The 27,898-nt window shown below is 39.8% G+C and overlaps 1 protein-coding gene across 1 annotated transcript in view; it reads left to right on the forward strand.

Moving 5' to 3' along the window:
• The window catches only part of LOC126250508 (ileal sodium/bile acid cotransporter-like), a 209,181-nt gene that overhangs the window by 163,800 nt on the left and 17,483 nt on the right, over window positions 1-27,898 (forward strand). The window contains exon 3 of the mRNA XM_049951565.1: window positions 13,902-14,258. Coding sequence (XP_049807522.1) covers window positions 13,902-14,258 — 357 coding nt within the window. The remainder of the gene's footprint in view (window positions 1-13,901; window positions 14,259-27,898) is intronic.

Raw genomic sequence — 27,898 nt, forward strand, 5'->3', positions numbered from 1 at the left:
TACTAAGAGAAGAGAAAGGTTTCTGGAATTCTGCAATATCTTTCCACTGGTTTCAGCAGATAATCCTTCAAAGCTAGAAAGGAATAGTTACCAACACCACCACCAGTCTTCAGCCATTCCCATCCATGCTTCTCCTTTATGTTTTCTAGTGTCATTTACTCACCTTCCATTAGATTGTCTTCTTGATATTTTACCCTTCTCTTGGAATCTAGTACTGACCTTGCTTCTTCCATGTCTCCCATCCATTCAACTCAGCACATGTCCCACATAAAATTTTCATTACAGTCTTATTTACATCTTCCACTCCAGTCTGTTTCCTGATCCATCTGCTTGTCTTCCTGTCCCTCTTAGCACATTCCAATATGCATAATTCCATTGATTACTGAACAAAGCTAAGTGTTCTAATGGTTTTCTTATTAAAGTCAAAACTGGTTATAAACTAGTCATATTAGAAAAACTTGAAGCTTAATTTTGAAATCTGTTCAGTTTACGAGAAGCATGGAGTCTGATAAGAAATTTCCACACAATCAAAACTGTAATCAGCAGTCCTAGTGGAATTTTTCAGACACTTGAACTGTGAAAACAGAGGGAACTTTGCTGATGATTCAGTTCTGTTTGATTCTAGTGCAGATCGTTTTTAGTAACTAAGGTAACAGCTTAACAGAACATACTCACAAGGAGGTCTGAAAATCAGTGGTAATAGGCCTATAAGAATGAATAATGCATACAATGAACATAATACAGTATAAAATAACAGTGACAAGAAGTCATAGAACTAGTTCATGAGTTTTTATATTTATGTGACGGCAATGCATGGGTGGAAAACAAAAGAAATAAACAGAGTGGCTATCCTGCATGGAATAGCATATGTCTGTCCAGTCTGTCAGAAGGATAACAGGGCAGACGCAAAAAACTGCAGGCCAATCTAAATCAGACTAGTTTATTGCAGGATTTTGGAATAAATTCTGTGCTCATATATAAATGACTTCTAAAGAGAAGTAAAAAATTTCATTAGTCATCAACACCAGTTTCACAAGCACCACTTGTATGAAATGCAATCTACTCTGTTGGTCATGCACTCCAGAAGTTTGCATGGTCCAAAACTTCCCAGCCAAAAGAATCAATCAAATCCCGAGTCTTTTGAGAGGTGTGAGGCCTAGCGTTATCGTGCAGGAGCAAAACTCCTTTTGTCAGCATTCCGCGCCTTTTGTTTCGAATTGCTCTGCGGAGCTTCTTTAGAGTTGCACAGTAGGCATCTGAGTTGATTGTCGTTCCTCATGGCATAAAGTCCACTAGCAAAACACTGCGCCGGTCCCAGAACACAGTTGCCATAATCTTGCACTTTGACAGCGTCTGTATGGCTTTGACCTTGACGGGTGAGGTTGTGTGTCGCCATTCCATCGATTGTCACTTGCTTTTGGGAGTGATATGGGATACCCATGTTTCATCTCCAGTGACTATTTGACTCAATATGTCATCCCCTTCTTCCTCGTAACGAATCAAAAAGTCCAGTGAAGTGGCAAATCTCTTCCCTTTGTAGTTCTCTGTCAGGAGTCTGGGTACCCACCGAGAACACAGTTTCTTAAAGTTTAGGTTTTCAGACACAATTTTGTACAAAACCGATCTTGAAACTTGTGGAAATTCCAAAGAAAGAGTGGAAATTGTGAAACTTCTGGCCTCACGAATCTTTGTTTCGACTGCAGCCACCAAATCGTCAGTGATCACAGAGGGCCGGCCTGAGCGTTCTTCGTCATGGACGTTTTGACGGCCATTTTTAAACTCTCTAACCCATTGACGCACTTTACCTTCACTCACTGCATTCAAGCCATAAACTTCTGTTCACTGACGATGAATTTCTGCAGCTGATAGGCTTCTCGCGGTCAAAAAACGTATCACTGACCGTATCTCACACGCGGCGGGCGATTCAATAATCGTAAACATTATAAAGTAGCACAGCGATGCGTACACGTCAGTTACAGAGCTGCAACTTGCGTCAGTGTGAACGGGAAGGATGCCGGCAAGTGGCGCGGTGGCTTGTTGCGGCGTCCGCGCGAACTACGGGACTATACGCGCGAACGGCCCTTACTTAAAAAAACAACTCGTAAATTATCTATTCAAGACTGATTTTAGCTATCTGAAGCTGTTTGCAGGTGGCACAGTTGTCTGGTCACATTAGAAAATTGTTGTAAAGTGTGAGAAAATCTAAAGACACTCAGTATTTGATGTAAAGACTGATATCTGAAACTCAGCATGCATAAATTTAATGTAATGCAGGTAAATAGATGACAAGCCCTGGCTACTTACAGTGCTGTGATAAGAGTAGCCTCCCTTGCAGACAGAATTACTAACACCTTTGATGTAACTACACCATCAACAGGTTGGTGTCCTTAAATTTCTGGCATTTGCAAGTTGTGATGGAAGACTGCTTGTCACCCTTGTTGATGATTTATTTGCAAATCCAACCTTCCACTTTGCATAGTACATAGACAGCGTTTAACGAGACTCAAACTATTTTCCATTCACTATCATGTCAGGCAGAAGGGAAACAAGTTTTAAGAGAAGTTAGAAATGAGAAAAACATCGATTTTTAGAAAACAACCATCAGATATGACATCTTGTACATGTACCCTGCTCGCCACATCATGGCGTTTTGCTGTGTTATTTGCTAGCAGGATTATCATCTTGTTTCCATTACCTGTTATGTTCACATAGCACTTGGCAGCCAAGCAGGTCTGACTGCATCAAGCATGTTGCAGAACAACATTTATTAATACTCTGACAGGTCACTCTAAGCTGTAGAGCCAAAGGGGTACCATTCTTTTGTTGAATACATACAGCCCCCCCCCCCCCCCAAAAAAAAATCAATGTGGTGAAAAGTTTACAAAGTTAAAATACATCATTTTTAACATAAATGAATTAATCTGCACAGTTCTGAACTTCAGTGCCTCTGTGTCACCCAGGATAAGATATTCAGGGATACACAAAATTCGGATCGACAGAAGCGTCCGATCCCACGCGTCGGCTTTGACCCATGACGTAAGGGTGTGTCGTGTGTGACGTCATGACGGCGCGGAGTTTGTAGATGTTGTCGTGTTGTGGTTTGTTGTGCTCTCTGGTGGTATGTTCAGGGTTTTCGTTTGTGTGGTGTAATGGGTTCTGTTTGAGTGTCGGGTCTGTTTTGTAGTGGAATTCGTTTCAGTGAGTTAACGATTTTGTGTGAAGGTTAATTTAGTGTTGTTCGCTGTACATCGTGTGGTAATTTTAGTCAAATTAATCGGTTGTTGTTTTTGTTCAGGAATGGATATGACGGATAAAATTAACAGTGCGCAGGTCAAGGGAAGTGTTCGATCCCAATGAATGGCTGTGTATGTTGATATTGGTATCAGGAGATGTTTTTGAGCTATACAGACCAAGGGAAGTGTTTGACCCTAATTTATGGGATCGGGAGCTGCTGTTGAGCTATATAGGTCAAGGGAAGTGTCCGATTCCAGATGATATTGTGTTTAGTGGTATTTGGGGAGTTTTGTGATGTCGGTTTTTTTCGTCGTTTTGTATGGGGGTTGGTGTCTAAATTTGTTTATATTAAGTTTACCCACACCGAAAAATACCCCATTTCCCGCGCTTGTCCGGTTAGTGTCATTAGGCTTTTTGTGGAAAGTGTGTGTGTTTGTTTCTCGATGTATTTTCGTCCTCATAATGTGTACGTACCGACTTTATATGCGCCATATTGGAATTGTGGTTTATGGTCGTTTCAGCCATATTTGTGACGTCATGGGTCAAAGCAGACGCGCGGGATCGGACGCTTCCGTATTTCCCAAAATTCCATTTCTTACTTTGAGCTATTAAATACTGGTGAAGACTGAGAACCTTGAAAACAAAATATTTACAACATTTAGCTCTTTTGAACCAAAGCAACAAATTACTGACGTATGCATGTATGTCAGTAAATCTCATAATCTTTTGCCAATGACACACTTCACATCATTTTAATATTAATAATAATATTGTGTAAAAGTAATACTGTAGGTGTCTGCAAAGTATCTAGTTATTGGCCATCAAAAATGTAATGACACAGATTTTAGCAAAGAAGTGAGCACATTATTTTAAACACTGGCAGCATCACAGATAAAGGATAGGAACATGTCATACTGAACGAATTATACCAGGTCTCAAATGAAAGTGGTGTTATTTTTGGAAAAATCACTGACAGAAATTACTTGATGTCTGTATTTAGTGTGACTGACAGTGTGTTGTCAATATGCAGCCTTTTGACTGACATGGAGCATGCAGTGCTTTGCCAGTAATGGAAATGCATTTCGTGAATGGAAGAAATGGTTTCATTTATGGACCCAGAGGGTGCACAAAATATTCTCTTCATTGCAATCCTACAGAAGAATGATAACTTCTTAAATGTCTTAAATGTATGCAGCATCATTGATTGATTTGGTAAAATTAATCATCACTATATTTATCTCTATGCCACATGAAACTATACTGCAAATATTGTATTGCCGAAATTGAAGAAAAGGAAAATTACAATGATTACAATATAACCAATAAAAACTTGCGCCAAACATGGGATTCAAATGTGGATCGCCTGTGTTTACTGAGTGCCCATCTTTACAAATTACTTGAGTACACTTTGTGAGCAACTCAAATTCTCACAGCCAAGTCCGTGTACTTCTACTTTATGTGTATGAACACTCAGGAGTGTTCCAGTAACTAATGAATACCACAGTACAGGGAATGGTTGGTAGGAGGATATGGTTTAATACATCTTCAATGCAATATAACATTTATTTAACAAAGAACATTTATTCTGAGAGAATTTGAGCCAACACATATGAGACTGAGAATTTTAATCAGTCAAAAAGTGCTCTGGCTGCCTAATTGGTAAAAACAACCATTTATTTGGTAAAAACAATCACTTCTGGAATGTGGAAGATCTGACTTCCAATCCTGAGTATGAAAAGTAATCATAGATACAGTACTGAATATTTCAGTATGGTTGCAATGTGACATATCAAAATATTCAGTATTGTATGTGTGACGTACAGCATGTCCTCCTAAATGCTGAGGAGTGCCACAACTTTCACTCATATTACTACTGCCAGTATAGCAGCAGTCTATTAAGTTCATTCATCATGCCTTGGGCATGGATGTGTGTGATGTCCTTAGGTTAGTTAGGCTTAAGTAGTTCTAAGTTCTAGGGCACTGATGACCACATATGTTAAGTCCCATAGTGCTCAGAGCCATTTTTGAACCATTAAGTTCATTCAGCTTGCCTGTTATGAATACTAATATAAAACTGAAATAAAATTTGTGGACCATTACCGTATTTACTCGAATCTAAGCCGCACTTTTTTCCGATTTTTGTAATCCAAAAAACCGCCTGCGGCTTAGAATCGAGTGCAAAGTAAGCGGAAGTTCTGAAAAATGTTGGTAGGTGCCGCCACAACTAACTTCTGTCGTCGAATATATGTAGCGCTTCTCAGGCACAGAGATAAATACTGGCACCAAAACATCTGCGTCAGTAAATAAATTTAAAAAAAGGTGGAAGACGAGCTTTCTTTCTCCGCCCTGAGTTTCGACCACTGCCTTTTCATACATTATCCAACGAAGTAAATACAAATTTCGTATTGTTCATCTTCGAATGTACCAGCATTTCAATGTACTACGAAAATCCGTCTGCGTTCTGAATTTTTTCCTACCTGTGAGAAGAGATGGTTGCTAATAGGAACTTTTATGAATTGTGAATCACATGCTGCAGTATTCTCTTCACCATATTAATAATACGAATATAAACATTTTGCCATGTATTGTTATATGTTTGCTGCTGTCTCATTTAAATCCTGTCTGCCTAATAAACTACGAAACTAGAGTGAGATAACAGCAAACGCGGAAGAATATACATATCATGTCATGTTTATATTGGTATTATTCTTACGCCGAATAGTGATACAGTCAGAAATGGAGCACGGCAATTGATTAGATTTTTAAATCTAAGATAACTCTAATTTCTGTGCAGAATGTAATGTACTAAAGAAGGTCTGCAAAGATTTTCAAACGGAGAAAAATTTTCGCTAAACTCTCGTTCAGAACATCTTCTATAATACGCAGTCTATTATTTGGTTCTTGTTGATCATTATCAAAGAAAGCAGCAGTGTAAGTAATAACAAATAGCAGTCTCTTGCCATTGTTTTGCTAATGAGCCGATTCCTCTCTGTCTCTCTTTAAAAAAAAAAAAAAAATTGTAAGCGGCGGTAGTGCGCACAAAAGCAAGCCATGCCGCGAGCGGCGACAGGTCGTAAACACTCAGTATCAGAATGCGACAAACAATGCATGGCACAGTACAGTAATGCATTTTCAGCTTTGAGTGACGTAAACAACTACAACAAAGGAAACGGCACTTATCAGATCAAAGAAAAATAAGCAATCAATTCAAACCAGACGAAGCACGTGAAAAAGGAAGGGTACCCGTATAAATACGGACGGAGCGCCTGGCGCATAGGCCGGTATTCCACTATCAAATTTCTTTGTCAAAGACTTGATCGAAGATGTGATCAAATATTCCGTCAAATATATTTGACAAAGATCTTTGACGTAGAGCTAGAAGGGGTAATTACACTGTCATCAAATTTTTTGTCAAAGTTCAAGATGGCTGACAACTTGTTATTAACCACAGCAGTTGCACGTACCGCTATTGCATTGTGTGCACATGCGGAAAAGAAGTGGGGGGGAAAAAAAGGAACCGTACATACGAGGTTGAAAGTCTTAATTCCGGGGATTACAACTTGATAATAAATTCATTTGGGAGGAGCACACCACAGAACTGCAGAAACGCCTTAACAAATTTGTATTTGCAATTCGAGTGTTGGCAGACATAGGCAACATAAAAATGAAAAAGCTAGCATACTTTGCTAACTTACATTCCATAATGTCATATGGTATAATATTTTGGGGTTAATCTTCAAGTCAAACAAAAGTGTTCAGAGTCCAAAACAGTCTAATACGTATTATTTGTGGAGTAAATTCACGGACATCCTGCAGAAAACTTTTCAAAGAACTGGGTATACTAACTACTGCCTCTCAGTATATTTACTCCTTAATGAAATTTGCCCTAAATAATATATATATTTCCAACAAACAACTCAGTTCGTACATACAATACCAGGAACAAAAATGATTGCACAATGACTTAAAAAGCACTTACTTTAGTTCAAAATGGGATCCACTACTCAGGAACACGCATCTTCAATAATTTGCAGCAAACATAAAAAATTTAGTTACAAATAAAGATCAGTTTAAAAGGAGCCTGAAAGACTTACTAGTGGCCAACTCCTACTCCATTGACGAATTTTTTAATAGAAACAAATGATTTATATATTCATACTATTAGTATTGTTATTTCAGCTTAAAAAAAATAAATTGACATGTTCCACATCCACGAGGATCTCCTCAGCACGGATCTATGGAACGAAAAACTAATCTAATCTGGGTGAAGCCGTGGGTTTTACGACGAGCATTAAAAGCATTCAACAAAACTTGTTACGTGAGCTTACAGTGGAAGACGTCAAGTCGTACATCAATTATTTAAGAATGGATGAGCATACATTTCTGTATGTGCTCAGTGAAGTGTATCCTCATATCACAAAGCAGAATATTCATTTAAGAACTGCTACATCTTCAGAAGACAGGCTAACTGTAACACTCCGATTCCTTGCTACAGGAGAGGTTATATGTTAGGTTAGGTTAGGTCAGGTCTCCAATCTTCTTCATCTATTTTTGTATTCAGAGTGCCTCACGTTGTAAAGCGCCTCATCAGCTTCATACATATCTAATAATTTTGTAGTTGTCGGCAAACACCAATTGTATTTACCGGCAATTTTTATAAAAACACTACAGACGACAGAACACTGCAGCGATGCTGCTGCTGCTCACATCTATTACTTTCCCCTCTTTGGGGAAGTGTGAGGGGGAGTTTGTAGCCTTGCGGCTTTTACTCCCCTGTGTGCTTGTGTGTGTGATTATTTCTGTACTTTTTGGATGTCTGTGAGATTGTGATGTTTGTTCTGTGTGAGTCTGGTACTTGCCTGAGGTTTGGCGAGATATTTGTAGTATTTGGGGTAGGAGCAGGATTTGGGAATGGGTATTGGGATTTTTCTCTTCGACTTAGTCGTCAAAGATCGTCATGGGGCGATTGTGTTTATCGCGGGACATGTCATACCGACCTAGGGAGTGGATGAGGGCGTTTCCCGACCTGGAAGTACCTTCATAGAAGGCCCTTGCCAGGTCTTGGAAACGCTCTCTCAGGAGTGGGATTTCCGCAGCGGCATGCAAGTCGTCAATAGGGAATCCAAGGGGTAAACGCAGTGCCCTCCTGAGGGCGCGGTTCTGCAGCCTCTGGAGAGTGTCCAGGTGCTGCTTCGCCGCGTATCCCCAGACAGGACACGCGTATTCCATGACTGGCCGGATCAGGGCCTGATATATGTTCACTCCTACTGAGCAGGATAGGGAGCTGGATGAGTTGAGGATTGGGTACAGGATGGACATTCTGGCGCAGACCTTCCTATGGACCTCGTCTATGTGGGGTTTCCACGTAAGACGAGAGTCCAAGGTTACGCCAAGATACTTGGCGGTTCTGCGCCAGGGGAGTTGGGTTCCGTTTAGGTGAAGGTGGAGGGGGGGGGGCGTTGAGGAGGTTCGCGCCTTCCGAGCCTACGGGTAATCAGCATTGCCTGCGTCTTTTCAGAATTGATGGTGATTCGCCAGCGACGGGCCCAAGTTTCTGTGTCATCTAAAACCCTTTGTAGCCTACGAATGACCAGCGATGCTAGCACTCCATGTGGTAACATGTCACTAGACTTGGCCACGGTTTCTATTTTTCGATACAGTGTATCGATACGTGGAACTGTTTCAGTGTTTCGGAACGGCTACGGTTCGCTGTTTCGAAACAGTGGCGTTTGATTCCGCGCCTGTCTCGGATAACTGGACCAGATTCGATCTCGAGCCAGACACAGAAACTGTATCGTTGTTTCAAAATAAGGCTGTTTCAGTCCACCTGTGATTGGAACGGACTACTTGTATCGAAACAGTGTTGTTTCATTCCCCTCTGTGTTGGACGAGATTCGGGCTCGGCACAGGTACTGAAACACAACATACTACTTCGTGAAACACTTTCAAGAGTGTCGAAATCTTTTTGACAAGCAATAGCAAGAAGCTTAAGATATCCGAAAATAAAGCTTCGTTTCTAGCTGACTGTCATATTCCGAAATGGCGTAACATCTGCTTTATAAACACTAACCAAACAATAAAACAACGCATACTATTCACATTCAAAATAATAAATATGTGAAAATCATTCAGTTAAATTACACTTTTTGATAACATACGCCTCTCTGTTCATGTACAGTAATCATATTAAGAAACGTAAGTAAGCCTACAACATGTTGAATAAAAAAAGGCGTAGAGTGACAGTTACTAGACATATACATAAATTTGATGTAGGTATAATTGCAAGCAATCTGTTTGACATATCACTGATAGTGTAATGGTGAACGGGAAGGACTAGGAAGCATGTTGAATTTATAGTAACGGTTCGAAACACCTTGAAAGACGAAATTTTTGTCTGTTATATTTTTTATTTATTCGAATTATTTGGCGTTATTTGTGAGTCTATAGTCACTGTGCTTATTATCCTTAAAGATTCCCTTTGTGTGCATGGAAATTAGCAGGATGGGTATATTACCCATACTAACGGAATGCTGGAATCCCAGTAGCATATCTGTTGTTTCTGCAATTTGATCCCACCTCCAGTTCCGTTCGTGGTGGCTTTTCTGTCTCCAGCTGTGGCTGTCCTCAGCCAATTGAAAAGTATGAAAATCACACGACACGAAAGCAACGCATTTGCTGCAGAAAATACGAAACTGCCAAGACGCCTAAGTGATAATTTCATACTTTCTGCGATATGATTAGCGCTCTCGCACCTCATTTGTGTTTATGTGGACATACTTATACAGTAGACAGTCAAGATGATAAAATGTGTAGGTTTATTAGATTACAAAAAAACAAACTGTTTCACTGTTTCGAAACAGCGTATCGAAACATTACATTGTACTGTTTCATTTGTTTCGAAACAGTTACGTGTTTCAGTTTGCCCATCTCTACATGTCACATTGCAGTGAACAGAAGACAAGCGATTTCTTTGATCAAATCTACAGCGAGGCCCTAGATTTGATCAAATATTGGACGACATTTGACAAAGTTCCTATTACACCATCAAATATCTTTGACAAAGTCTTTTGACAAAAAAATTTGATAGTGTAATACCGGCCATAGCAACGGCTACCTGGTAAAGCTTAACTGCTAAGCCTACGATTCGAACCAAACTACTATAGCTATATCGTCATTCATTCGACCTAAATTGTGTCTCATATTACAATGGACCAACTTTGTTTCGATTTGGAGGTGCGGCCTAAACTTTTCTCTCCCCTTGAATTTCGAGTCTCAGATTTCAGGTGCGGCTTAGATCCAGGAATTTTTTTTTTTCCCTCGATTTCGAGTCTCATATTTCAGGTGCGGCTTAGATTCGAGTGCAGCTTAAATTCGAGTAAATACGGTATCTACTTGGGACATGAATACACTGAAGCTGACCAAATGACCAGGGTGTTCTCAGTTTTTTTCACACTACATAGAAAGAGTAAGGTAACCACTTGTCCATGTTTTTACCATTGCTCAAATTAACGGAAATTACATTTGACAGTTGCCACTCATTGCTGGCAATGAATTGTACAGACTGACTCAAAATAGACGGAAACTAGAGCTCCGCTATAGACTCCAAGTGAGATCATGTGTCCATCACAATAAAACAAAGATCATCTGCGGACAGTGACAAGGAATATTACATGAAATGTATATGCCTGACATATACACTCAGAAGGTCACATTATTGGAATCCTCTGGGCATTTTTCTTTAACACGCTGTTTGATAAGTGTCAAATTATTAAAGTCAAGATTGAAGATTTGATTTCAAGTGGTCCATTATTTTGCATATATGAGAAATACAATATTGATATGATTTGGACTCCAAGTGAAGTTGAAGATCTTTCCTTAAATGGTGATTATGGGAGGTGGTTCCAAGTGTAAGGGACGGCTAGGATGTATCATATTAAATATTACTACGCCTATAAAACACTATCATTTTCAGACTAACATTTAAGTTTAAGACACAGATTTACATTCCTCTAACTTGTAACTAGTTTAATGGTATGGTGGAGTGGGTAGAGTGCAACCTTCCAGCCTTGAGGGTCCTGGGTTCAGTCCCAGGTAGGAGTGGGGATTTTCGTCATTCCACTCTATTTAGGATGAGCCCAGAGCCAGTTATCCTGCTATCAAATTGAGCACTTGGGATCTTTCCTGGGGGTAAAAGGTGGCTGGGGCACTGGACTCTTAGACACAAACAATCCAGAGCTAATAGAGAGCCTCATGACTGATACAGGGATTAGTGATCACAAGGTCGTTGTAGCTAGGCTCAATACCGTTTCTTCCAAATCCACCAGAAACAAACGCAAAATAATTTTATTTAAAAAAGCGGATAAAGTGTCTCTAGAAGCCTTCCTAAGAGACAATCTCCATTCCTTCCGAACTAACTATGCAAATGTAGACGAGATGTGGCTCAAATTCACAGATATAGTAGCAACCGCAATTGAGAGATTCATACCTCATAAATTGGTAAGAGATGGAACTGATCCCCCATGGTACACAAAACAGGTCCGAACGCTGTTGCAGAGGCAACGGAAAAAGCATGCGAAGTTCAGAAGAACGCGAAATCCCGAAGATTGGATAAAATTTACAGACGCGCGAAATTTGGCTCGGACTTCAATGCGAGATGCCTTTAATAGGTTCCACAACGAAACATTGTCTCGAAATTTGGTAGGAAATCCGAAGAAATTATGGTCGTATGTAACGTACACAAGCGGCAAGACGCAGTCAATACCTTCGCTGCGCAGTGCCGATGGTACTGTTACCGACGACTGTGCCGCTAAAGCGGAGTTATTGAACGCAGTTTTCCGAAATTCCTTCACCAGGGAAGACAAATGGAATATTCCAGAATTTGAAACATGAACAGATGCTAGCATGAGTTTCTTAGAAGTAGATACCTTAAGGGTTGCGAAGCAACTCAAATCGCTTGATACGGACAAGTCTTCAGGTCCAGATTGTATACTGATTAGGTTCCTTTCAGATTACGCTGATACAATAGCTCCCTACTTAGCAATCATATACAACCGCGCGCTCACCGATAGATCTGTACCTACAGATTGGAAAATTGTGCAGGTCGCACCAGTGTTTAAGAAGGGTAGTAGGAGTAATCCATCGAACTAGAGACCTATATCATTGACGTTAGTTTGCAGTAGGGTTTTGGAGCATATACTGTTTTCAAACATTATGAATCACCTCGAAGGGAACGATCTATTGATACGTAATCAGCATGGCTTCAGAAAACATCGTTGTTGTGCAACGCAGCTAGCTCTTTATTCGCACGAAGCAATGGCCGCTATCGACAGGGGATCTCAGGTTGATTCCATATTTCCGGATTTCCGGAAAGCTTTTGACACCGTTCCTCACAAGCGACTTCTAATCAAGCTATGGGTCTATGGGGTATCGTCTCAGTTGTGCGACTGGATTCGTGATTTCCTGTCAGGAAGGTCGCAGTTCCTAGTAATAGACGGCAAATCATTGAGTAAAACTGAAGTGATATCAGGTGTTCCCCAGGGAAGCGTCCTGGGACCTCTGCTGTTCCTGATCTATATAAATGACCTGGGTAACAATCTGAGCAGTTCTCTAAGGTTGTTCGCAGACGATGCTGTAATTTACCGTCTAGTAAGGTCATCCGAAGACCATTATCAGTTACAAAGCGATTTAGAAAAGATTGCTGTATGGTGTGGCAGGTGGCAGTTGACGCTAAATAACGAAAAGTGTGAGGTGATCCACATGAGTTCCAAAAGAAATCCGTTGGAATTCGATTACTCGATAAATAGTACAATTCTCAAGGCTGTCAATTCAACTAAGTACCTGGGTGTCAAAATCACGAACAACTTCAGTTGGAAAGACCACATAGATAATATTGTGGGGAAGGCGAGCCAAAGGTTGCGTTTCATTGGCAGGACACTTAGAAGATGCAACAAGTCCACTAAAGAGACAGCTTACACTACACTCGTTCGTCCTCTGTTAGAATATTGCTGCGCGGTGTGGGATCCTTACCAGGTGGGATTGACGGAGGACATCGAAAGGGTGCAAAAAAGGGCAGCTCGTTTTGTATTATCACATAGTAGGGGAGAGAGTGTGGCAGATATGATACGCGAGTTGGGATGGAAATCGTTAAAGCAAAGACGTTTTTCGTCGCGGCGAGATCTATTTGCGAAATTTCAGTCACCAACTTTCTCTTCCGAATGCGAAAATATTTTGTTGAGCCAACCTACATAGGTAGGAATGATCATCAAAATAAAATAAGAGAAATCAGAGCTCGAACAGAAAGGTTTAGGTGTTCGTTTTTCCCGCGCGCTGTTCGGGAGTGGAATGGTAGAGAGATAGTATGATTGTGGTTCGATGAACCCTCTGCCAAGCACTTAAATGTGAATTGCAGAGTAGTCACGTAGATGTAGATGTAGATCCTCTCCCTCCTATGCTGTTGTGGCGTATGAAAAGCTGCACTCTACCTGCAGTCTGACCAGAAATCTGCAGATTATGCACAACAGATTTTACTTTGCTTTTACTAATTTGTAACTATGTTCCGCTATCTTCTCATGGGAACATTGTGTTAACTGAGATGTATATGATGTGTATTATTGTCTAAATGGATCTTTTTTTTTTACCAGTTGTTGCCATTCTTACTGGTGTTACAGGTGACACCTGAGAGCACACATTACACACTTCGAACTCAGCACATGGGTGAGGATGGTGTGTGGTCATCAGCATTCGAGGTGTCAGGTGTATTTTTAGGACATACGACTATGTGGCTGCAAATGCACAACAACAGCGTGGACGGTCCACTGATGCGCCGGTCTCCACCTGTGCCCGTCACTGTGGTGCGCCCGGACCGTGCCATTGACCATGCCTTCAACTACAGTGTTGCCATCCTTGCATCGATCATCTACATCAATTTTGGTTGCGCACTAGACCTTGCAGTGCTTACAAAGACACTTCGCAGACCCATAGGACCTGTCATTGGCCTTGTGTCACAGTTTTTGTTTATGCCTCTGGTAAGTGAATGTAGCTGCTTGTGGTAAAATATTTATTCAGTATGAAATATTTATTCAGAGATGTGAGTGAAATGCTTATTAGGTATATGAAAAGTGCAGTGATTAGGATTACATAACACTTCACGTACAATTGTGTAGACATAATCACTTTTGTATTGTCGCGGACATATTCCTTGGTACTGTGTGCATTTCAGTCAAATGTATCTTTCCTGACCTTGTAGTTTTTACAGACATTATTGTACCTTGTCACTATAAAGCATCCTTAAGAAACAAACATATATATCTAGTAAATTATTTAGTTGTTGCTCACCATATAGCGGAGATGCTGAGTCGCAGATAGGCACAACGAAAAGACTGCCACGCAATAAACTTTTGGCTAACAAAGCCTATGTCAAAAATAGACAACACACACACAACACATCCACCCCCACACACACATTCGTGCAAATGCAACTGACACATGTATGACCACAGTCTCCGGCAGCTGAAGCCAGACTACATTCCTTCCTGGATTTTCCATTGTTTAGTAGATTATTTACTAATTTTGTGAATTTTGAAACCAAAATGTGTGAACCATTGCACACTCATCTCCAGATTGGAATGAAACTCTTGAACCTTTAAATTTTTCCAAATAAAAATTTTTCAAATATGATTGTATGAACATATTTTGAAAAGTTTTAATCTGTTAGGAAGTTCCAAAACATTACAAATTCTGCTGCTGATTCAAAGGTCTATTCTGGAAACAATCCTCTGGGTGGTAGCTAAGCCATTTCTTCGCAGTGTCTTTTTCTTCCAGGAGCACTAGTCCAGTAAGCTTTTCAGAGGAGCTCCTGTGAAGCTTGGAAAGTAGGGGAGAGATGCTAGAAGATGTGAAACTATGAGTGTAAGTTCGTAATCATGTTTGGATGGCTCAATTCTGAGAGCATTGCCCATGAAAGGCAAGGTTTCCAGTTGGATCTATTGAGCCTAAGAACACCAGATGTTGGCTTCATCCCAAAACGTAATGATGGTGTGGTGTATGATATCGCACATGCACAAACAGAAAGAGAACATAACAATTACAAGCTGACAATAATTTTTGCATTTGTATTAGTTTTTTGAATGTAGAGTGTGGTGACAGATTGGTCTGTTCTGTAGCCTAAGGTATAGATTAGTGTGGAAGGTGACAGTTCAGTTGTGAGTGAGTGAAGGCAGCAAGTCTGAAATGTACATGCTTTTCTCTCTAATACATTATTGATTAGTATACCCTCTAACAATTTTTCATTTTTTATTCATTATTTCATATACAAATTTTCTATTCATCATTCTGTAAGCTATGTAATGACTCATTCTGTGACAAAGTAGCTCTGGCTTACATGATTCCGCAGAAACTGATTGATAAATAAATAAATAAATAATAAATACAAAATATTTGATGCAGTGGCATAGTGATCTGTTGTTTAGCCCAGTTCTAGGTTATATTGAAAGGTGACAGTTTTGTCATGTTGGTGAAGAGATATCAAACGCTTAAGGTAATCTTATCATTTTGAGTCCCAGTCTGGCACACTGTTTTAATCTGCCAGAAAGCTTCATATTTTTTTGGTAATTCTAAGTACCTTGGTTAACAGTTTATTTTGTTCTGACTTGTTTGTGAGCAGCATTGAGTGTTTATAATTATTCCTGCAGTTAGTGTATTTATTTCAATATTAATGCAGTGTAATTGATATGCGCTTTGATTTATGTGCATATACCGGTACTGCGAGTAGTATTCAAATTTGACTGGTTACAGTGTTCTGTTCTACTGCTTAATCAGGCATTTACAAGTATTGTACTTTCAATACATACAGACTGAGTACGTGCCTTAATGCAATAGTAAAACTGATATCTCATCTCAAATTATACACTTGTAGCTTAACTTTATTGTTGTTACAAATGTGTTGAGTAGCATACAGACTTATGAAACCAGATGATGATTGTCTACATTCCTTGCAACCTCCCCCTCCCTCCAACCTCCTACCACATCTAAGTGAATCATTTACTCACTGGATGGACAGATATAACTTCTGTGAGTAACTGGATCTCAGTTATTGACTTCAGCAATTTTTTGTTGTAATAAGAATTAAAGCTTCATTTAACAATGAAACAAAGGGAATATATGCCTGCAAGATAATATAGTTTCTACTGTGTTCGATATAACATATTTACTGCCTCAATTCCACTGAGATAAATATCAGTTACAAATGTAATCTGGGCAAATGTAAATATCAAAAGTGAACAGAAAGAACAACCAAAAAATTCCTTTCACAGACTTGTTGTAGATACTGTAAGTGTGAAATACTTCATAGGAAACATGCTCAGTATAAAGCATCTTGCAGATGAACCTTGTTGTTTAAAGCAGGCTCCAAATCTGCATCAGAATGTCACTATCTATTTATCCTGCTTCCACTCCTTACTTCTGCTGTCTCTGGCCAGTCATCTCCCTGTCAGGAACCTGATCTCCACATAAAGACCTGGGTGTAACAGTTGCAAAGGAGGTCCTATTAATTTGAAAACATAAAATTGGCAGGAGTCTTCAGGAGCAGTGATGCTCTTCATGGTGTTGAAACTAGGTTCATTTGTGAGGAATACCCACCCATATTCACTGATGGATATTGGTATGCAATTAATTATGTGTACCAGAGGTAGTAATGAGCTGAACATTTTCTTTCTTCTAAGAACTCTCGAAAACCTCTTACTGCTTTTGCTTTTCTTTTGGGAAATCTGAATCTCTGGCATATTTTTTTAAATTTCTTCCTTAAAAAAGTAACTTCAGCATTGTCAGGCCAGTAATAAAGAACTGGTAGTTTAGTGAATGAAGAAATACCATTTTCATTACTTCGAAGTTTATTTTCAATTGCTTTCTTTATAAAACTTAATCTTTTTTCTTGGGGATGAGAAACACTCTCTAATCTTGCAGTTCATTTCAACTCAAAGTCTAATAGAATTCCACACTTCACCTTAAATTCTTCAACACTGAATACAGAAGTGAACAACTGGCATTATGACATCATTGCATAATAATGAAAGCAGTGCCTTCTCAAAATGTGTTTTAAAATCTGACCGCATAAGACTATTATTTATTTCTGTGCCTCTTAACATTCACATTTGGAACAATGTCGATAATAATTTACAGGTCAATAAACTTCTCACATTTCAAAAGGCTGTTAAATTGGCCACCATGACCCCTGAAAGAATATCAACATAATATTAACAAATGCATCAGATATAGACAAAATCTAATATCATTACTTGCTTTTGCTTATAATGTCAGTAATGTATGATTTTTCTGATTTTTAATATGAATGAAATGTAACTTTTTCTCCTCTGAGAATTCAAAAAGTTAAAGGGGATGCATCCCCAAGCATACTTTCAGAAATTTGGCACTGTATATATGTAGTGTATTATTTCTTCTTAACTGCATATATTTTTTAAAAAAACTTGAACATTGCTGGATGCAGCAGCTGTACAACTGAATCTTTGTGCGGATAAAGTGAAATACAGCAAATTACTTTCATAAATGGAAGTTTTATTCAAATCCCCTGACCTAGGTTTCAACATCTTTAAAAATGTCTTTTTCAGAGTGATCAATTGTTACACCTATAATAGTTAACATTACATACATTTTGAAATGTAGGTATACAGAAAAAGTGAAAAATAACTCACTATCATACAATGAATTGTTTACACTTGCTTAGGGTGACCATATTTTCTTCGGACAAAAGTGGGACTTTCATACATTTTTCTTGGCCAAAAAGCGGGATAATTTTTATTTCTCGTAAAATATCACTTTTAATGCTAACATTAGCCTTCACTGATATTTGTGTGTGTGTGTGTGTGTGTGTGTGTGTGTGTGTGTGTGTGTGTGTGTGTGTGTGTGTACAAAACCAAACAAAGAATGGAAAGACTGGAAAGAAGTACATTTCAAGTTTCCAGAAATTTTCTTATTAAGAAATGTAACATTTATAACACAGAATGTAAAAAGACATACAGTAACAATCACTACAAAAAAGTTCTTAGTGAACACAAGGAATTTATGGTATTCTGGATTCCACACTGCAATCATATTTCTTCGAAGATGAAAGCAACTCAGGTTTGCCTGATAGGTATGAATAGAAGTCAGTGCAACTGTATTTACTGAAGTTTAAACAGGTCAGTAAAATACACTTAATGCTTCTCACCGTAAATCTATTCCTCTCATATGTCCACTGTGATGATAGTAAGCTGAAAACTCTTTCATCATTTGCATTGTGGGCAGGGAGTGAAAAGAAGTACTGCGCTATATTAAGCGATTCTCTGAACTGTTCATTACACTGGCAGGATCTGAAAAACCTACACCATTTTTCATGTGCCATCAATTGATTCCATTGTTCACTGTTTCCACTTGTTGGTTTACAAATGACTGTATATGAACTATTCCATCAAATTAGAGGCTGTCATTTACTAGAATTCCCTTTTCAATTAGCCACATTATTTTCAACTACTGACCTTTCTGGTGGTTCTGTGAGCATCATCCATGAGAATACAGAAAACTCAGCTATTCCCTGTAACCATGAAGATAAATAGTCTACTGAAGCATCATAAAACATTGATACTGCTATGTCAAATTTTTTAACAGACTGGTCATCACAATCATTCAACAGTTTTTTTACACTTAGTGGTACAAAATGTTCATGTTTCCTTGAATTTAGGCTTGTTAAAGCTTTATTTAAGACTGCTAATACTTCACATATGGAATTATTCTGTTTCTCAATGCTCAGAATGGATTGTTGGAAAACACTCATTTGTGAATGTACAAAAAGTAAATAACATTCATTTATAGGATCACTGAAAAAACTCTTTAAGATTGCAGGGCACTTTGAGTTAGTCTGTGACAAAAAGTAAGATTTCAAAGATTCATACATTTTCAAGATCCTTTCTATGGTTGGCAACAATGAAAGCCACTTTGTTTTGGAAAAGGAAAGTAAATTTTTGTAAGTGACACCAACAAATTCACAGAATTCAGTGAGTTCTGCAACACGAATAGAAAAAATATGAAAATGGTTGTAAAACTTCATGACAATGCAGTCAACGTCAACATGTAAAACATCACAAGCACTTTGAAGTGTGTTATGAACAACATGTGCTGGACAACCTATGCCAACAATGTTAGAGTTTCTTAATTTTTCTTTCAGATGTGTGAAAACATTATTACCCTCTTTCTTCATTAACCCCTCAAAATTACAGTTAGGATTGTCTGCACCAAATGCAACACACTTTGAGATGATACTGAATGACTGTATAACATGAGAAAGATAATTGGGAATTGTTTTGGAGTTTTCATTCTGCAATTCATCAAGATCAAGCAATTTCGTCTTCAGTCCACCCTCACTTACAGAAAAATACTGAACTATCACAGGAAAAATTTTCTGATGGCCATGGTTGCTAGTATCAGTAGATATTGAAAAGTATTTTGCACTGTTTACAGCAGCTATTACCTGTTTCTGGGAACGTGAAGCTATAACATTGTTGATAATTGCTTTACACTTTGTTCTTCCACGCAAAACATTTTCTGCAATCTTAGAATCAGGAAAATGTTTTTGTTTGGTTGAACACTGCAGTCATTAGAACGATAGCTTTGGTGGCGTTTAACAACATGGAATGACAGAGTTCCTTCTGCTGCAGCTACGTTTTTCTGTTCCTGTGTATTTGAAGTTATAAAATATTTAGTCATTTTTTGAGAGGAACCTGCCGACCGAAGATTCTTCCTGTGTTTCTCTGATTTCATACGATGCTTGAGATCTGCAGCACCACCATGAGACATGGATACAGCAGAGTTACATACGTTACATTTTGCTGAACAGTCATTGTCTGTAGCAGTGAAGCAAGGAAATTTCCTCTGAAGTTCTTCCGAAAACTTTGATTTTCGTTTCGGCATCGCCACGACGTGCTAGCACTTCACGAAACTGATACTGAGTGCTGACAACAATGGCAAGCAAAAGCAAAGAAAATAAGAGTACGCAACAATTATAGTGCTTAAGCTGTACATTATTAGGGGGTACCAACGTACGGAATGTCAGTTTCAATTGATAGTTTATAAAATCGACACACAGAAAATATTTTAACCACCTTGTAAATGTCTGAAAATAATCCTTGAAAATCGGGACAAATTGCTTGTTTTAAAAAAAAAGTTGGGACAAATTTTTGAGCCTCAAAAAACGGGACAATCCTGATTAATCGGGATGTATGGTCACCCTACACTTGCTGCTTATATAATATTATGGAAGCATGAGGTCTGTTCTAAAACTTCCAGAACATTCGTAATTTCGCGCCAATGGCGTGTTGGAGTGAAATGTGGGTTGGCATCCCTGCACATGCCTGTGTTTAATGTGTAACTGCCACTAGTTTCACTGTTGAATGTCTGTTAGTTATTGTTCAGTGCTGTACTGAGTAGAATGTTGTGTCACACAGTTTGCAAATTTTGAGATGGCAGAGATAGAGGGGTAATGCATCTGCATTAAATTTTGTGTGTGTGGGAGGAAAAAAAAAACTTTACAGAGACACACCAAATAATGCAGGAAACCTACAGTGATTAGTGCTTAAGCCATACTCAGTGTTATGAATGGTTCACGTGGATTAGGTTGGTTTGGGGGAGAGGACCAAACAGCGAGGTCATCAGTCCCATTGTATTAGGAAAGGAAGTCAGCCATGCCATTTCAAAGGAAACATCCCAGCATTTGCATGATGGGAGTTAGGGAAATCATGGAAAACCTAAATCAGGATGGCTGGATGTAGGTTTGAACCATAGCTCTCCCAAATGCAGTGTGCCACCTCGCTCAGTCACATGGTTTAAAAATAGCCAGACAGAAGTTAAAGGTGACCCTAATTCAGGATGCCTTTCAACATCTACCAATGACTCTCCTGTCAGGAATGTCAAGGAAATCGTGCAGACTGGCTGTCTGAGAGACTGCTGAAGAATGTAACATTCCAGTTGGATCATGTCATGAAACCCTGACACAGCATCTTGGAATGCATCATGTTGCCATCAGATTTGTTCCACGGCTCATGAATTAAGACCAGATAGACCTTCAACTCTCAATTTGTGAAGAGCTTTCGGATTGTGCAAATGAGAACCAGATGTTCCTTAAGAGAATCAGAACTGGTGATGAGACATGGGTTACAATTATGATATTGACACCAAGGTTCAATCTTCACAGTGGGTTGGCAAAAATTCTCCAACGCCATAAAAAGCTTGTCAACTCAAGCCAAACGTCAAAGCCATTCCAATAGTTTTCATTGACATTGAAGGATTAGTTTGTCATGAATTCATACCACAAGGACAAACTGTTAATTAATAGTACTATTGGGACACATTGTGATGCCTGCGAGAAAATGTGAGAAGGAAGTGGCCTGAAATGTGGCAAGGCAATTCACATGGCTTTTGCATCATGAAAGCACACCCATACATTCATCCTTCTTGGTGCGTGACTATTGCACAATGAACGAAATCACTGTGCTGCCTCATCCTCTGTACTCTCCAGACCTGGCCTCTGCAGACTATTTTTTTATTTCCAAATTTGAAAACCCTGTTGAAAGGATGAAGACTTGCAATGATAGACGAAATAAAAGAAAATTCATGGTTAGCGCTTCACATGATCCAGCAAGAGATGTACAAAGTCAGCTTCTGGAAGTGGAAACCATGTTGGGAGTGGTGTATCATTTGTGAAGAAGAGTATTTCGAAGGAGACCATGCACAATAAGTAGAAGGTAAACATAGAAAAATTTTGTGAACAGAGTTCTGGAATTTTTTGAACAGATCTCGTACATTAAAACTGTAGTCATACCTGTGCAAGATAAAATTCACCTCCATATTAGTAAAACCATATACATCATGCTGATCATTGTTAGACAGTACTTCACAAATGTAACTAGTGAGCTGACAACACACTGATGCCAGTTATGTTGAGAAGAGTTTCGAATGAGAGAGGGCAGTACATGTGCGTGCGGGATGTGTGCTCAAGAATAAGTGAAAATAATAGCACTAAAATGGCTTAAAACAATTAACTTTAAAACTGTAATCTAGAAACAAGGGATTTAGTGACCATATGACAATATGCAGATAATGTGTTCTCTGTTAAAAATAGTTTAAAACAAAATTTAATCCACACAATTGGTGCACAAGATCGGTTCACCAATTCAGGTGGCTATAAAATTGTGTGCAGTGACTGTCCTGACATCTTTCGAGCACCAACCAACTAGTCTGAATAGGATACTACATAGCACTAGTTCACTTGTTGCTATTCTTATTGCTGCGTAGACTGTAGGAGCACTGCCCTATACTTTGCATATTTATCTGTTCATGTGTGTAGTTTATTTGTGTTTTGAAACTTCTTGTGTTTGTTTTGTGTGTGTGTGTGTGTGTGTGTGTGTGTGTTTTCTCATTGTCACTGTCACCACCCGCACTTTGCTGCCAACATCGATGGCATCAACTATCCATCAATTTTCATCTCCCAGCCACAGCAGTCTTTTCACCACCACTGTCTTCATTGCCACTGTCACCTTCATCTGTTTGTCATCACCATCACCTCAGTCCTTATACCAGAACTGTCTTTCCTGTCACACTGGAGATATTCCATTGCTAGCCACCACCTCATCATCCACGACTTCACCACAGCTCATCACCACCATCTTCAGCACCACTTTGTCAGACAGTATCGCCATTTACTGACACATCATGGGTCATTCCACAATGTCCATCATCTATACCTCCCCATCTCCAGTTCCCACTGTCATCAAATGGATTATGTCATACAATCCATCTGTCTACGTCCCCCACTACCTGCCATATCTTCTCCCACCCCAACAGCAACACATGAATCTCTCCCTCTTCCCACATCCCCTTTTTTCTCCACTGGCAACTGACATGCCACCACATAACCCCCCCCCCCCCCCCCAATTCCACAAACCCACAAACATCCTTCTCTCCAACAGCCATTAAAAAACTAACAAAATGCCGAGACACCAGCATCTCCTCCTCCTCTCCCAAACCTAAAATACTGCAAACTGAACCTAACCGGGCTCTTCACGTAGATATAACTCCTTCCCCTCCAACATCCTCCCTTGTCCTTCACATCTTTGTCCTCTACAACCTGGATTCAAAATTCCTCCCAACCAAACGCCTCACCCTCAAAATCAAATAGCTACCAAGCCTCCACAACTATACCAATCAATGATCCACAATCATACCAAGAAAAGTCCTTGAACCCCAAGTTTCACACATCTTCTCTCCAAAATACCTCTTTTACCCTTGGTCCCAAAGGCTCCTTTACACCGCTCACCAGCACATCCTTGGCCAAATGACCACTGATCACCAAAGTTGACCTTGAGATCACAGGTAAGGAAATAGCATTTGAACTGAATGATTACCCAGATTTCAGATTAATAATGACCTTGGCCCAACTTGCCTTGTCCGTGTTTTCTCTGAATCTGCTTACAACATAAACCTTCTCCATAAAGAGGGAGCCCTGATATACCACCACTGCCACAATGTTGAACCTTCCAAATCTAATCCTCAGTCCTACTGTCACCCGAAATGGCTCCATCACAATAGTCACTTCACTGCAAATTCTAAAATCCCACCCACCTGCCAACAATGCAAACGTCCCATTTTGTTAAACAGTGCCCTAACCTTGCTTGCTCACCCCACCTCTTCTGTGAAATGCAAAGCTAAGCTGCAACTACCAATCCTGAACTGACTGTCCCAATCCTTCCCACTGATGCCCCCATCCACCCCAACAATTCCCTCTGGCCAACTCCCACTGCTGAAACATTATCAAATCCATGACAATCATCCTCTGAAACATCCGTTCATTCCAATGTTCACACACTCTCCAACAAATCTCTCTTGCTCATCCATCTTCTGTCTCAACACCCAAATTACCTAGTCCCACAACCAGGTTATCTTCATCTGCCTTGACGCTCTTGTCTAAACCTCCTGTAGCCCACATCCACACAAACTGCTCTTATCTCATACAATGAGGTGACAACATTACAAGATCCTGTTCCATAACATCCACTCCCCACCCATTAATAAACATCCTTTAAGCATAACCTGTCCCAACACAATGTCCATAGCTTTACCCTATCACACCATCCAGACTTCTCCCTGTATCCTTCTACACAAGATAACCCCTTCCAAGGGCCAGAGGCAGAGCTGCAATTGGACACCACAAGAACTCCCCTGTTGGACCACCACCCTTATCAACACTCCCACCTCACACCTTATCCTTACCCTCCTTTTTCCGAACCCTAACAATTACCGATTCCACTATCTACACCCTATCACCTACAACTTCCTCACTCACATAGACCACACCTTTTCCACCTATATTATTGCCACTGAGGTCAACATCTGTAGCAGTACTCCAGTGGTGACGTCAGATTACTGACTCCCTGCAAAGTGACATAGTCCCCATCCGACACTGCATCCATTCGAAAAGTAACAGCACTCTGTCTCTTTGACATATTCTCCATACCACTGTTCCCTACCATTCACAGTGGCACAAACACCACTGTCCCATCCCTGACTCCCAGCTTCCAGTAATTGGACAACATATCACAAACAGAATTAAATACACCAGTCACACAGCACATGACATAATACAAGTACTCCACAAATACACACTTCCCTGGTCATGACAGCATTACCTATCGACACCTTGAAGAATGCTCCCTCTCATTTCTAGTTGTCCTTGCAACTCTTTGCATCACTATTCTCTCCACAGGTTACTATTCTCTATTAAAGAAAACCCCCAACATCCTACTCTTCCTAAATGCAAGAAAATGCTGGAACTGGCACCAGACGTACACCAGACTCAACAGTGCAGTCCCCATTAACTCTTCCAAGTACTGGAAAGCATACCATACAAACTACCTACTGATACCTCCTCCTACCATCCTATCTGCCTCACCTCAGTGTTTATCAAGGTCTTCAAATCCATTCTCTCCCAAAGCATCCATCAACACCTGAACCAACACCACCATGTTCCCATTAACCAGTGTAGCTTCCATCCCAATTTCTCTTCTGATGACTTGCTCCTGCATCTCACCCATTTCCTATACCACCAGCTCAACTCTTGTAAATCCACAATTTTTGTGCCCCATGACCTGCAGAAAGCTTACAACCATGCATGGCAATCCAGTCTCCTTGGCAAACTCAAGCCATATGCGCTTCCAATTAATATGTCTGCTTTATTGCATCCCTTCTGTCTAATTACCTGTCCTTTGTCACTATTAGCAATACAAATTCCTGTACCTTTCATCTGTGCAGGAGTGCCCTCAGGCTCTCTCCTCTCCTTTATCTCCTCTACATTGCTGATATGCCCAATCCACCCTTACCAGTCTACCTCCTTCAGTATGTTGATGATGCCACTTTGCTCACCCTTTATTCTACACTCCAGAAATCCAAACAATCCCTCAAAATCCATCTCAGTTAGTTTACCTCTTGGTGTAACCAATGGCTCCTTTAGATTCAACCCCTCCAAAACACAGACAATAATTATAGAACAAACCATCTGCACCTTCTGTCTCCAGGATTTCTACTTTACCATTTACTATCAACCAATTTAGTTCACTAATACACTAAAATATCTTGGACTGGCCCTTGACTGGCAACTAATGTCGAAACCTGAAGTACTAACCATCTAACAGAAGGCTCAAAACAGACTAAAACAACCAATATGCTGAACTTGGGAATTACACCCATCTACTACGCTGACCAGCCAGAACATTATAGCTGGTGTGTTCACATTTAGCACAGATAACAGTGGTGACACACCATGAATGGGTGTACATGGTCTGCAACCAGTGCATGATACTCCTTGGCCATCATTGTGCCTTGCATGAGCTCTGTTGAACCCACAGATGCCCACCTGAATGTTCCCCAGAGCATAACAGAGCTGCTGCCAGTTTACCTCCATCCCACAGTACAGGTGCTGTTCACCTGGAAGACAACAGATTCAAGCCCTACCATCGGCATGATGAAGAAAGTGCTGAATGTCATAAACCCACTTCTGTCATAATTGCCAATACTGTGGTGCTAACATTGGCACATACATGGGTTGTCAGCTGCAGAGGTGTATTGTTAGGAGTGTTTGGTGCCGGGGTGTGTTCAGACACACTTGTAGTGTGCCCAGCATCAAAGTCTCATGTTCGTTCCATCACACTTCACCGCCTATCCTGTTTTCCAGTCTGCCCAGACTGTGATGTCTGACATCCAACCCTACGATGCCTGGACACCCAATGGCTTACAAATTTATCCCAACTATCATTCAAACATTAAATCTCCCACAGCTTCCTCGCCAGCACACATCCTTCAGCTTTTTAGTGAAAGTGCAGTACTTCTTTTTAATGAACATTGGTATTTCATTTTCATTTTAACATTTTTGATGATTATTTTTGTCTTTTCATCTTTACCTGTCAGACCTTTTATTTCCTTTTTAAGTTTTGAACCAAGAAAAAGCACTCTGTATATTTGTAATCATTTCTGCATTTATTTTAAAAACCTTTTTAAATTTTTGAATCCATAAATATGTTTTGTCATTTCCTCATTAGGCGGAAGAATGGGACACTATACCACTATACCACTATACCACTAGCAATCCCATGGGATTGGGGGGGGGGGGGAACTCTCCTAATTATTATACAAGATAGACAGGGCGATGTTTAAAATAATTACAAAGAACATCAGCTAGGGAAGGGAGGTGGAAATGTGTACCACTCAACTTTTGCCAAACACCTGCTTTTTATCCATTATGTGCCATGGAAGCTAGTGGATTAAGAGCTCTTGCATAAGGAAATTAAAAGCTACAGACAAGATTTGTAGGAAGACTTAGAAATTTTTAAGCTTCTTACTTATGAAGATGGCTGTATTTCAAATGAATAGGTACAATTTGAAAATAGAAATTCCTTAAGTAATTTTAGGCCCTTATTTTTGACAACTTAACAGAGGCTCTTTGAGTCATACAGGTGATAAAGGAAATGTTATTTTCCTCTCTACCTACTTCCCTAGTACTATTACTACCTCCAGTAATACTTTGGTAATGTAAATGGTTCAGTTTAGATGTTTACTTATTCTTTCTGTATATAAGATTACCTTTTGGTCTTCAGTACAAACCACAGATTATTGAATTCTATAATTTTTATTCACACTTTTATTTTATTTTTATAATAATTGTTCTTAATACTTGACTTGCTCTCCCCCCCCCCCCCCCCCACACACACACACCCTCCCCACCCCTCTCCCCTTCCCACATCCTCTGTGCTTTCACTCACAAATGATGTACATTGTAAGACAAAAAAAAGCACTGTGAAGGAGTTATGCAAACTCGTCACATGGTCACCAATTGATATTCATCCAGGTATCAAAGGAAATGCAAAATTGGAAACTTCGGCAGGTGATGGATGAATGTGTGACATAGCTGTGCAGTTTCGCTGTGCAGCTGGCAAGGATAGTAAACAGGGGACATGTTGATAACAGGGTGTAAAGTCTTTGCAAATTTCATTCTGTGCGCTCAGTTGGACAGTAACTATGCCTCACAGACAGGCATGTGAACAATATACACACGTCAGCATTTGAGAGAGGACGT

Source organism: Schistocerca nitens, chromosome 1, assembly GCF_023898315.1.
Source record: "Schistocerca nitens isolate TAMUIC-IGC-003100 chromosome 1, iqSchNite1.1, whole genome shotgun sequence".
Lineage (NCBI taxonomy): Eukaryota > Metazoa > Arthropoda > Insecta > Orthoptera > Acrididae > Schistocerca > Schistocerca nitens.